The sequence below is a fragment of the Carcharhinus amblyrhynchos genome, chromosome 15 (genome assembly GCF_965287045.1).
Source record: "Carcharhinus amblyrhynchos chromosome 15, sCarAmb.v2.hapA, whole genome shotgun sequence".
Classification (NCBI taxonomy): Eukaryota; Metazoa; Chordata; class Chondrichthyes; order Carcharhiniformes; family Carcharhinidae; genus Carcharhinus; species Carcharhinus amblyrhynchos.
This window is the reverse complement of record NC_137338.1, coordinates 32,856,601-32,869,837: the sequence shown is the minus strand read 5'-3', so window position 1 is coordinate 32,869,837 and position 13,237 is coordinate 32,856,601. Positions and strand designations below refer to the sequence as shown.

Here is a 13,237-nt window from a genome sequence, read left to right as displayed (position 1 = left end):
AGCATTGCCAGGGCCTAATATTGTGCAGGAATCCAGGAATTGATTTTGGAGCAGCCTTTTGCTCCTCCTCCTCTCTTCCCAGTTTCCTGCACTCCACTATTTGTTGTTTCTTCCATTCTTCTGCTAATGCCCTGTTTTCTGTGGTACCATCTCACTATCACCCTACTGTTTTCAGAAGATGCCTAAATACCCTTACCCATCTTTACCAACCGGTACTTTACCTACTCCAACTTGCCATTACTTCTTCTTGATGTTGGTCTGACATCCATGGTCTTAATCTGAGAGATAGAACCACAGTATCATAGAAATGATATAGCACAGAAGAGGGCCATTCAGCCCATATTGTCGATGCTGACTCAAACACACCAAGCTGTCCTTTCTAATCCAATCTTCCTGCACATGGTCCATAGCTCTTCAGCTTACAGAACTTAGGGTGAAGATCCAGGTACTTTTTAAAAGAGTTTAGGGCCCCTGCCTCCACCACCAGCTCAGGCAGCAAATTTCAGACACCCGCCATCCTCTGCGTAAAAACATTTTTCCTTCAGTCTCCTCAAATCCTTCTGCCATTTAGCTTGAATCCATGGTCCTTGGTTTTTGAACTCTCTTCCAAAGGAAATAAGTTCCTCCTGTCTACTCTATCTCAATGCCTCCCAATTTTGAGGTGGGTCCTGCTGAGGCAGGTCAGGAATGGTGCAGGTGCCTCAACAGGAAGACATCCTTGGAGGATCGAGCTAAAATAAAAGTTATGAGAAGCCATGCCATTTAGCCCCTTGGAGAGGAGTGGGAACCTAACTGGGCAAATCATTTGGGCTGCAGGTCTTACCCAGAGCCCACACTCTGAGACTTGGGGCCTCCAGCTCTACTGACCCTCCAGCCTGCTGCATGGAGGTGATCTCCATTGAGCAGGCAGACTACATAGGAGGTGGAGCGGGGAGGGAAAGGGGTTTGCTCAACTGGTAACAAAAAAAAGTACCCCTGCTTGGGGCCTTAAACATTTTAATTGGCTGCCTTCCCAAACTTCCTCTGCCTGTCAGGGAGCTATCCCATCACATATCCCCTTTATTTCCACAGACTTCAGGCAGAAGTTTCCCATTCCATTCACCACAGTAATCATAGAGGGCGGAGACCGACCATGCAAAAGTGCATTGACCTCGGGTAGGAATTTCCAGCCTTGGGGTGAGCATGATCAGAAAATCCCACCCCGATCTCTGAACCCATCACCACAGGGCCAGGAAAATTCATCCCTTCAACCAAAGGAGAAAATGCTGGAAAATCTCAGCAGGTCTGGCAGCATCTGTAAGGAGAGAAAAGAGCTGACGTTTCGACCCCAAAGGGTTGTCTGGGCTGGAAATGTCACCTCTTTTCTCTCCTTACAGATGCTGCCAGACGTGCTGAGATTTTCCAGCATTTTCCCTTTTGGTTTCAGATTCCAGCATCCACAATAATTTGCTTAAATTCCTCCCTTGCTTTCACTGAGCTGTGTCAATGAGACAAATGAGTATTTTATTGCAAACCAATTCAGAAAAGAAAACCTTTTGAAGAAGTGAGTTTAACTATTTTATTCTTATTTACTTTTCAAAATGTGATGTTTCGAAAACACAATAATCAAATACACTATACTGCCACAAAATAAAGTCCTTGGGCCACAATTTTAAAATCTGAAGTACAACGACCAGAACTCATTGGTGCCCACTTGGGTTTTTTGCAGAAAACCTGTCAGTTTTGATGGTTAGTTAGGCACAAAAATGAATAAAGAGATGGTACAAAATGGAAAATTTCTGTATGGACCGATGTTTGAGAGTGTTAGCAACTGGATAATAATTATTTCTATAATGTAAATTGCTAAATGGTACAGACATGCAATGATTCAGAACTGTTTAGCATTTCCAGTGAATAATAGATTATGTTACAGTTGGAATTATTTTCATGGATTTAGAGTATCTGTAAACCAATTAGCCCTAGATTTCATATCGTATCAATGCCTTTTACAAACAAGGATGCGGCGGACGACTTGATTTGATGAACGTTAATAGAGTTTGTTGAAGGAATACAATAAATGGATGGCACAGGAGAGAGAAACCCACAACAGTCATTGGCTATGATTCAAATCACTAAACATCATGTGGAGCCACAAGAGGCGATTCTCGAGGTGATGATTCCAATTCATCCTCTGGTGTATGAACCGTCAGGGTACACGCCCGAATACCACCAAGTGGTTCAGGCACATCAAAAACTTTCTGCCACTCATTCTTTTCCGGGTCGTACTTCTGGACAATTTCTACCATGCAGCGATTGTTCCACGAGTAGCCTCCAATGACGTAAATGTTGTTGTTAAAAACTGCTACACCCACGTCACTCTGTCCACGCAGCATTGGAGCAATGTGAGTCCACTGATCTGCAATGGGACAATAGTACTCGCAACACAGTACGTCGTCATAGTCATTTGTCCCTCGGAAATGGTTCCCTCCAATAACGTAAAGCCGATCTCCAACTGAGCACATACAATGCAGCCCACGGACAGTAGACATGTCTGATTTTCGGAACCAGCTGTTTGTTTCTGGATCATAGCACTGCAGTTCTTTCTGAAACGTATCATGAGTAATTCCACCTATAAATATATAAAAGTTGATGTTATTAGTAGTTATAATTAGACAGAGAGAGAGTGAATGTGACAATATTGGATATTATATTTGAAGACCCATTAAGTTTGCCGTTCTTCCTGAAAATTTGATTCTTCCAGTTGGTTAATCCATGTTTTAGCTTGGATGATTTGTTCGCTGACTGAGCTATTTGCGTTACCGTTATCTTCACAAACCAACAGTGAATAGTTACCAAAGGGTTTATCTTGCTTCTATTTTAAATTCATTAATCTTGGACATAAGAACCGTCCATAATACTGTACAAACAGAGATGCAAAAACAGGTAATGCACAATTTATTAAATGAAAAAAGTTCATTACCCTTATGTGAATCGTACTGAAAGAAAGGCGTACGTTTATAGAATGCCTTTCATGATGACAGGGTGTCCAAAAGCACCTTGCAGCTAATAAAGTGCTTTTGAAATGAAGTCACTCTTGGAGGAAATACTACAGCCAATGTGCACACAGCAATCTCCCACAAACAGCAATGTAATAATGATCAGATAATCTGTTTGAGTGATGCTGGTTGAAGGACTTCTTGGCCATTTTGCGAAGATCAAGAGCCTGATTTGACCATTGTGTTGCGCCTGATTTCAGGCATGAAAACTTGGTAAAGCTGGGCATGAGGCAAGTAGCGCAATTCGCTCCTGCCTCCGTGCTAGTTCCCCCTTTACCAAGGCCCGAAATTGGCCACGATCAGGTTTAAGAGTCGGATATGAAACACTCCCAGTTTCAAGTCCACCCAGCACTTAGAATCAAAATGGTAAAATAGGGCCTCAAGTGTCCAATTAAGCCCAAGATGGGGTGAAATGCCTTTTTTTTGTCAGCTTGGATCTTGTTTGTCTCTCTCGAGGGGACATTGAATTGAATTCAGAAGAGAAAATGCTGGAAATCTCTTTCGAGTCCAGATAAAGTTTCATCTGGACTTGAAACATCTGCTCTTTTCTCTCCTTACAGATGCTGTCAGAACTGCTGAGATTTTCCAACATTTTCTCTTTTGGTTTCAAATTCCAGAATCTGCAGTAATTTACTTTTATTGAATTGAATTCAATTCAATTTTTGTATTTGGTTTCTGGAGCAAGCAAGGAATGGATTTGGCTGGTCCATTCTGAATATTGCCTTTGTAACTTTAAGGATAGAATAAAGTATTTTAAAAAACAATGGCCAGAACACCAGGATAACTTCCTAGTTCTTCTTTGAAATGAATCACGGGTTCTTTAGCTGAAGGCTTCTGATAAAGTTCACATCTGAAAGAGAGCACCTCCAGCAATGCAGCTCTCCCTCAGAACTGCACTGGAGTGGCATCAGCCTAGAATTATGCGCTCAAGTCCTAGAGGAAAAATTTGAATCCATGATGCGCCAACTCACAGTTGAGAGTCACTGAGTCACTGCTCAAATTCATTGTTGCCATCCATCTAATTTACATAGCTTAAGCATAAATACATGAGGATTAAAAACATTAAAACAATGAAAAAGAAACATTTGCATTTATATAGCATTTATCACAACCACCCGATGCCTCAACACACATTCAAGCCAATGGAGTACTTTTTGAAGTCTGGTCACTGTTGTAATAATAGCAATTAGAATAGAGGAATGTAAATGAATGGTCTAGTTGGGCGCATGAGCAGCACGGGCTTGGAGGGCTGAAGGGCCTGTTCCTGTGCTGTACTGTTCTTTGTTCTTTGTTCAATGCCACAGCCAATATGCACTCAGCAAACTGTCACAAACAGCAATGTCATATTGACCAGATAACCTGTTTGGTTTGTGATATTGATTGAGGGGATACATATGGTTTCTGTGGTTTCTTATATCAGCCAGGACATCAGGCAGGAATAACTTTTAGAATCATAAAATTCCTACAGCGCAGAAGAGGCCATTTGACCCATCGAGTCTGCACTGATTCTCTGACAGACTATCTTTTCCCCTGCTCTATCCCTATAACCCTATTTACCATGGCCAATCCACATAAACTACATACTGTGGGACATGAAGGGGCAATTTAGCCAATCCACCCAACCTGCATATCTTTGGACTGTGGGAGGAAACCAGAGCACTTAGAGGATTCAGATGCAGACAAGGGGAGAACATGCAAACTCCACATAGACAGTCACCCAAGGCATGATTTGAACCCAGGTCCTTGCCTTTGTGAGGCAGCAAGTGGACAGATGGGCCTTAGTTCAAAGTGTCATCCATAAGATGGTACCTTCAACAGCAAAGCACCCCTTCAGTGGAGCAAAAACAGAGCCAATGTTTCAAGTCTAGATGACGCCTTCACATTGGCTCTATTCTCTCTCCACAGATGCTGTCAGACTAAGATTTTCCTGAATTTTCTGTTTTTGTTTCAGATTCCAGCAACTGCATATTTTGTTTTTAGCACTCCTTCGGTACTGCGTTGGGGAGTTAACTATCATTTCCCTGCTCAGTCTGTGGAGTGGAATTTGAATCCAGATCGTTGCAATACAGAGGTGAAAATGCTAGCAACAGAGCCATGGTTAGCAGTCAAGTCCTTCCAACTGTGTGTAAGCAGGGATATTCACTTTGATGTTATAAAGTAAGAGAACAATTATATTCTCATAAGTAAAATAATGTTACTACAATGAAATTATAATGCTGCCAAACATCACAAAGTCTTCTTATAGTTTTTATCTACCTGATATGTACATGTATCCTCCATGAACAGTTCCAGCATGTCCATAGTGAGGTTCATTCATTCGAGTAGCATAGGTCCATTCATTGGTTGCTGGATTGTAGCGTTCAACTGTGGCTGTTGAAATATCAGAACAATTGAGCACATTTGGTGTAAGATTTCTTTTCATCAAAATTGATAACTGCTGAGCACAAATTTCACAAGTTTCATCCTTTATTAAGTAGTACTTATAACAAAATATGCAGCATTGGAAAGAGTTTCATGATTGGGTAGTTAGCGTGTTCATCTGTCTACTCATGACTTGGCATGCTCTGGCAGTAGCAACAGCCTGTGATATTATCAGCTTGTCCTGTTCAATCAGAACCTTGTGCACATCATGGTGTGCAGAGCATCAAATGGGTTGATCCACCAGCCTTCCTTTCAGCATTTTCTTTGAATTTACAATTCTGCCTACTTTTCTCAATCACTAGGGAATTAAATATGATTGAAACTAAGAATTGCATTATCATTTGCATGGAGTTCACATTTGTTGACCAACCTGCTAATCATATGAAACTTGTTATATTGTTGTACTAATTGCAAAACATGTATATCTAGAATGTCACATCGCTCACTATTGCTCTACAATCTGTGTAATCAAAACAACAAAATATTGATCCACGAGGCCAGGACTGAAAAGCACAAAAACTCTTGATAAAGAAGGAAAGAGAACTAATTTAGAAAGTTCAGGCAGCTAAACAAGAAGATATCCAAGGTGAACAGTTGGAACTAGAAAATCTCTGAACTAGAAAGACTGAAGGCTCAGTTCGACATGAAATGGCAGCCTGAAAAGGAGTATATAAAAGAGAAACTGCATGCTGTACAATTCACAGAGGAGGCATCGCATTGGGAAATCCTGAATCTCAGGTCAAAAGTTCTACAGCATGTGTTTCAAATCAAAGAACTTGAAAAATCAAGGAATGACAGTGCTGAGTTCAGACAGCAAATTAGAGAACTTCAGGTGCAGTTTAACATTATCACAGTCAGAGAATGATTTACTGGAGAGCAGTAACAAGCCGTGAAAAATGCTGGAACGTTTAAAGGAGGAAATACGAGTTACAAGAATCCCAGCAGAACAAGCACAGCATGAAGCTGATGAAAAACTGATGGAAGATAGGTGGATAGAGTGATTGGAAAGGAAAGATAATGTAACGCAGAGGTTGAGGAGATGTAAGGCCATATTTTTATCCAGGATAGCCAATTAAATGTCACAGCACATTCTCATTGGTATTCTAAAGGTGATTCTGTTTTGAGCACAGTCAGCAACACAGGTGCAATTTACATGCAAAATCGGGCCACCTTTGAAAAGCGTTTTTCCTTGAATTTCCCACCTTATCTTCAAACGCAAAATCTGCCATGCAATTGGGCAGCTTTTCAAGACTCAATTTTATTTTAAATTTAGAAAATAATTGCTTGGTAACTTTAATGAATAACTGAATGCACATTTATTACCACAGTTAAAAATCTATCACAAGGTATTATTTTTGATAAATATGTCAATCCACCAACATTTTAAAATTCTTTCACAGGACCAGAGCATTGCTGGAAATGCCATCATTTGTTGCCCTTCCCTAATTACTCTCAAAATGCTGGTGGTGAGTTTATGAGTAACCCAATTTTAAATGATGGAAAATGATTTTTGTAAAAATATGCAGAGCTTTTTGCTAGTTGCTTGATGGCAGGATTGATTTATGAGGAGAGATTGAGTTGGTTAGGATTATCTTCATTGGAGTTCAGTAGAATGAGGGGAGAATATCATAAAAATGTATAAAATACTAACAGAACTAGACAGGGTAAATGCAGGAGGGATGTTCCCGAAGGTGGGGATGTCCAAAACCACAGGATCATAGTCTAAGGATATGAGGTAAGTCTTTCAGGACTGGGATGAGGAGAAATTTCTTCACCCAGAGAGTGGTAAACCTACCACAAAAAGCAGTAGAGGACAAAACATTGTATGTTTTCAAGAAGGGGGTAGATATAGCACTTGGGAAAAAGGGGTTCAAAGGAATTGAGGGGAAGGCAAGATCAGGCTATTTAGATGGATGATCAGCCATGATCATAATTAATGGTGGAGCATGCTCAAAGGACCAAAGGGCCTATCATGTTCCTGTTTTCTGTGTTCCTCTGTATTGAGATAATTTGCCTGTTTCTTAGCAATGTATGAAGAACTTATATTCAAAATCTTTTAACTTGTGCCTACTAGTGTCCTTGTTCCCAAAATAACCAGCTTAATTTTGGAACTCCTCATAGGTCTGTGAATGAGCATAATTGAATAGAAACGTCCAATGGTGATGGACCATCCTGGGAGTGAGCCAGTTTAATGGAAAGGTCTGGCTACTAGCATGATGTTCTTTATACTTGTGCAAAATATCGCCAACTTGAGTTTCACTGCATTCAATCTGTACTTAAAATTCTATAGTCCAATTTGCATCAATAAACTACTGTGATTGCGTAGAAATGCAAGACCAGGATATTGGATGAGTTGCATGGACACATGTTTTTAGGAGAGTAGAGGTTAATCCTCGAGCCTGATGATTACTGCTCAAATGTAAAGAGAGATTTTTTGTTTATTTTTAACAAAGGATTGAACACAAGTGCTGGAGTCACCTCTAATTGTCCAATTTTACTGGAAAGCCCCAGTTGCAATTGTAACAATACCCCTCTCTTTATAAAGTTGTCTGAGTTTTTAGCAACAAGATTTCTCTAAGGTACTACTGGGATTTATGTTTGAATATAGCAAACATCAGTTAAAAACATTTAGAAGGTGAGTGAATGGCTGGTGCAATGAAAAGAAACTGGTCTAATGAAGTGAAACCTTTATAACTGCGTTTAAAACAGAATGGAAATGTTTGCTTTTCACCTGTGAAGTGTGGCAATATTAGGATAAAGAAGAAACAATGTTAAGAGCAAATGTTTGAAAAAGTAACCCAAGACCCAAGGGAAGGTATATTCTTTATATTGCATAATTCCAGTTTACAAACTATGGTATTAAGATGTGCTAGAAATTGCAGCTCTGTGATGGGATTAAACTTCATAATCTGTTCCAAAATTCTACCAGCTGGTCTGACTGAGCAATGAGTGGATGTACATGTATCACAGCTTACCTAATTCACCAGCAACATTCCGGCCTCCCACTGCATACAGATTTCCCTTAAGAGCACTTAAATGGAAGAAAGTTCTCTTTTCATTTAGGGAGCCCATCTGTTTCCACTTGTTGTAGCGAGGATCATATCTGTACGTTGTATCAACAGCTGTTTTCCCTTTTGTGTCATAGTTGCTCTGCCCACCAACTACAAAGAGGAAGTTTCCGATCACAGCTACACCATGCTGGTAACGTGGCACGTCCATGGCAGCCAAAGACTTCCACATTTGCACGTTCTCATCAAACAAACGCAACTCCTTACTCACCAACAGCTGCTGGCGGAGAACACCACCCAGGGTGACCAGGTGGGTTGAATTGGAACGGATCCTAGTCCTTTCCGACTGCATGATTGGCTGCATGTAGGGCAACATCTGGTAGTTGCTGGCTTCAAGTAGAAGGTTAACACAAGTGGTATCAGTTCGCATGAACTCGACTTTCTGAACATGTTCAAGAAGCTCCTGTGGTGACATCAGTGGGAAGCGAATGTGCTTCATCAGTTTTGCAGCAAATTGCATTCGACACTCCTCGTGCTGCAGCCACTGACAGGCAGCTTTAAATAGCTGAAGTTCAGAGCAGTTTCTCAGGCTATCACTGCCAAGTGCAAAGGCAAGTTGGTCATATGACAACTTAAGAAATTCCCCATTGTTTAATATCATTGAGAAATTCTTCAGGATACAGTCTTTGATGTAATCATCTACTTTGGTCAAGTGGTATGCATTGGCAATACGACCAATCTCGACGCAGCTTTCGATAGAAACCTTGAAAATTAATTAAGGAAGGTTACTTAATAAATATAAAGTACTATCAATAGTTCAGATCTGACATAACTCTACACTGTCCCAACACCATGAATCATGCAGCAAGGAAAAAGGGAAAGGCCCAGAAGACAAGCTAAAATATAAGGGCAAGGCATCACATGAGGCAACAAGGATTGGATGTGGCGGAAAGAAAAGTGGCAGAGCATGAAGAAAAGGAGACATGTTCTCTCTCTGTCTGACCCCAAAAACATAACTCTGCACTGTTCCTACACCATGAATTATGTAGCAATGCGAGATCTTATGAAGATGGTGAAATTCCAACATCAAAGTTCTGAAGATCAGTTGTTGATCTCATATTCCTATTGACTCATTATTACACCATTATACCTTACATATTAGCACAGTAATTAATCAGTCTATTGATTCTATAAAGCAATCAGCTCATATATATCGGTTGCTCACAATTATTGGGAAGGGGCAGGATGAACAGAGGACAACTCTTTAACAGTGTACAATGCAATAACTAAAGAGACAACTTTATCATCTGCCAAGAAGACAGCCTCAATTTCAAAATACAACACGCTGTAGAGATTTGTTTTATTTTGTTGGGTCAATACACATTGGGGAGTTTTCTAATTGAAATGTTAATGCAGTAAGAGTTACATTTACTTTTCAATAGTGTGCTGGAACTCAAATCATGTCATTCAGTACCCTTAGGCAGAACTGAACTTCTTTCATTCAACATTGCACACAGTCACACAGGCAAGTTAATTCATGAGGCAATTTAAATTAATCACCCGAATTACAATTTTGTTGGGGCAGAAGTGGTCCCAAACTGTATTACATTTTTAAAAAGTAATTTACAGGATGTAGGCATCACTGGCTAGACCAGCATTTATTGCTCTTCCCTAATTGCCTTTGAGAAGGTAATGGGGAGCTGCCTTCTTGAACCACTGCTGTCCACGTGTTGAAGGTGTACCACTGTGCTGGGGAGGGAATTCCAGGATTTTGACCAAGCGTCGTGAAGGAATGGTGATGTTAATTCAAGTCTGACAACATCAGGTTTAAGTCCAACCGACTTATTGGTACTACCAACTAAATCGGTTGGACTTAAACCCCCGAAAGCTTGTGAGTTTACTATCAAATAAATCGGTTGGACTTAAACCCCTGAAAGCTTGTGAGTTTACTATCAAATAAATCAGTTGGACTTAAACAGCAGGTTAGGTGTAAAGATTCTCATTCTAATCAGTAATCTGTAAACTGTCTGTGCTTTATATGCTCTGTCTGAGGCCAGAACTCTCCATTCACCTGACGAAGGGACAAACCCTGAAAGCTTATGAGTTTACTAACAAATAAATTGGTTGGACTTAAACCTGGTGTGTTTTTAGTGTGTTTACCCCAGTCCAACGCCGGGATATCCACATCATGATGTCAATCCAAGTCAGGATGCTGAATGACCTGGGGGAGGGAGCTTGAACTAGGTGTTCCCAATTACCTGTTCATTGGTGTTTTAGCTGGTGTTTCATAGTGCATGGTGGCACAGTGGTTTAATACTGCTGCCTCATAGCACCAGAGGCCTGGGCTCAATTCCTGACTTGGGTCAGTGTCTGTGCAGAACCTGCATGTTCTCCCCATTTCTGCATTGGTTTCCTCTGGGTACTCCAGTTTCCTCCCACAGTCTAAAAGACATGCTGATTAGGTGCATTGGCCGTGGTAAATTTTCCCTCAGTGTACCTGAACAGGCGCCAGAGGGTAGCGACCAGGGGATTTTCACAGTAACTTCATTGCAGTGTTAATATAAGCCTATTTGTGACACTAATAAATGTTTTAAACTTTTTAAAAAATTATCCGAAACAAGGAAGTTTGTGAAAATTCCTGGAATCATTACTGTTTTTCTCACTCTCTCTTTTGGCTTCTACTTTTCCCTCACTATGCCAGGTAAGAGCAAGTTCTGGAACTCACCAGATGGTTCAGCAAATAAATGTACAGCTTAATGTGGAGCTGATAGCCTTTATCAAATGAGCTGTTCTGTCCTGTATGGTGCTAAGCTTCTTGAGTGTTGTTGGAGCTGTACTTATCCAGGCAAGTGAGGAGTATTCAATTACATTCCAGACTTGTGCCTTGCGGATGGTGGACCATCTTTGGGAAGTCAGGAGGTGAGTTATTTGCTGCAAGATTCCTGGCCTCTGACTTGCTCTGGTAGCCACTATAATTAAATGGCTATCCCAGTTCAATCTGTGGTCAAAGGGTGGTCCCCAGGATATTGATAGTGGGAGATTCAGCAAAGGTAATACCATTGAATGTCAAGGGGTGATGATGGTTTAGATCCTCTCTAGTTGGAGATGGTCATTTCCTGGCACTTGTGTGACATGAATGTTACTTGCCATTTATCAGCTCAAGCCTGGATATTGTCCAGGTCTTGCTGCATTTGGACATAGACTGCTTCAACATCTAAGATGTTGGGAGTGATACTGAAATCGTGCAGTCATCTGCGAATATCACCACTTCTGACCATATGATGGAAGGAAGGCCATTGAAGCAGCTGAATATAGTTGGGCCTAGGACGTTACCTTGAGGAACTCCTGCAGTGATGTCCTGAAACTGACATACATGACCTCCAAACACCATAACCGCCTTTCTTTGTGTCAATGAGTGGAGGTCCTCCCACTGATTCCCATTGAACCTGCTGACATTTCCACCCCAAGCAACAATTTTGTTGAGGATTGAGCAATGCTGAACAAGTGAACAGATGAAAAAGATGGTCAAGTTTTGCACTGGGACAAGTCAGAAAGGATTGACTGAAATATAAATGTCACGAGGGTCCCACACACTCTGCCCAATATGTCTAAAATTTGGGATAATGTACAATTTGACATTCTGCTCATTGACTTTGTGAGTATACTTGCCTGATTAACTGAAGAATAATCCCAGGGTGCAAAGTTGCACAGGGACACTTTGCACATGTACCTTTGGTGGTATCAAGTTTGTGCTCCAGAATTTCTGGATTGTGCATTTAATGAGCAGTTTGTCGGTGGGTTAATAAGTGTGGGAGAATTTTTCTCTTTCAAAAGCTGCAGTCTGAATCCTAGTCTCTAATAGTGAAGTTATTGATTTTTGATTGAATCAACAGAACATGAGATCAAGCTCTTGAAGGGGAGGAGTGGCAAATATAATTAATTTGGAATTGAGTAGCAACCCAAATCTGTAGTGAATCATGGAAAAGAGTAAGGTGGAACCAAAGCAAAGTGAAGTTGTAGGCAAAAAGTTGCAGCATATTTCCAAAACATATCCTGCTATGGCAAAAAGTGGAGAAATTATTTTACACGGGTATGAAAGAGATAATGAGACAAACCTGAGAAATTAAAAGCTCTTTGCAGAACTCAAGGATAGGCAATATCTGGAGGAAGCTGGCTGCCTCCAGAATGTCCTGAAGGTTGTCCATATTGAGAGACAGTTTTGATGTATAGATGAACTCGATGATATTTTTCAGTCCTATTTTGCTTATTCCATGTAGTTTGATAGACATCTGTTCCTGTTCTTTCATACCACCTATGAACAATTGAACTCAAGATTAGATATACAATGGTTCCAAATGCTAAATCATGCCCTTAATACATTTGCTAAAGTTCCATAAATTCTATCTTTAAGCACTCATTAGGAGAAGCTTTCAAAAGTAAAGAAATTCAGGTTACTCGATTCTTGGCAGCAGAGACATTTAGGATAATTGAACTATCCTTAGATCTAACAAAGGAAAATAGACAAACATCTTTATAAAATGGAATAAAGCAAAGAAATGAAAAGAAAGTGAAACAATAAAGGTCACAACCTTGAAATTCTTTAGTCCTCCTTTCAGGGTGATGGGAGCACATATCATTTACATGGGATAGCTGGGCACAGACATCACTGTGGGCATGTATACCATTACCTGCCCATCTTCCCATTTTTTCTGGAAACGCTGGTGCCTATCCATGGAGGAGTGGGTGGTCAGTACCATCACAGAATGACCATTG

At 40.6% G+C, this 13,237-nt stretch overlaps 1 protein-coding gene across 2 annotated transcripts in view; it reads right to left on the bottom strand.

Moving 5' to 3' along the window:
- Positions 1 to 1,569: 1,569 nt before the first annotated feature.
- Positions 1,570 to 13,237, bottom strand: part of LOC145352952 (kelch-like protein 13) — a 55,000-nt gene continuing 43,332 nt past the window's right edge. For both annotated transcript variants that reach the window (XM_080203262.1, XM_080203260.1), the window contains exons 4-7: positions 12,580 to 12,776; positions 8,432 to 9,227; positions 5,292 to 5,405; positions 1,570 to 2,608 (exon numbers count right to left, since the gene is read on the bottom strand). In XM_080203262.1, coding sequence (XP_080059388.1) covers positions 2,112 to 2,608; positions 5,292 to 5,405; positions 8,432 to 9,227; positions 12,580 to 12,776 — 1,604 coding nt within the window. In that variant the 3' untranslated portion in view covers positions 1,570 to 2,111. The remainder of the gene's footprint in view (positions 2,609 to 5,291; positions 5,406 to 8,431; positions 9,228 to 12,579; positions 12,777 to 13,237) is intronic.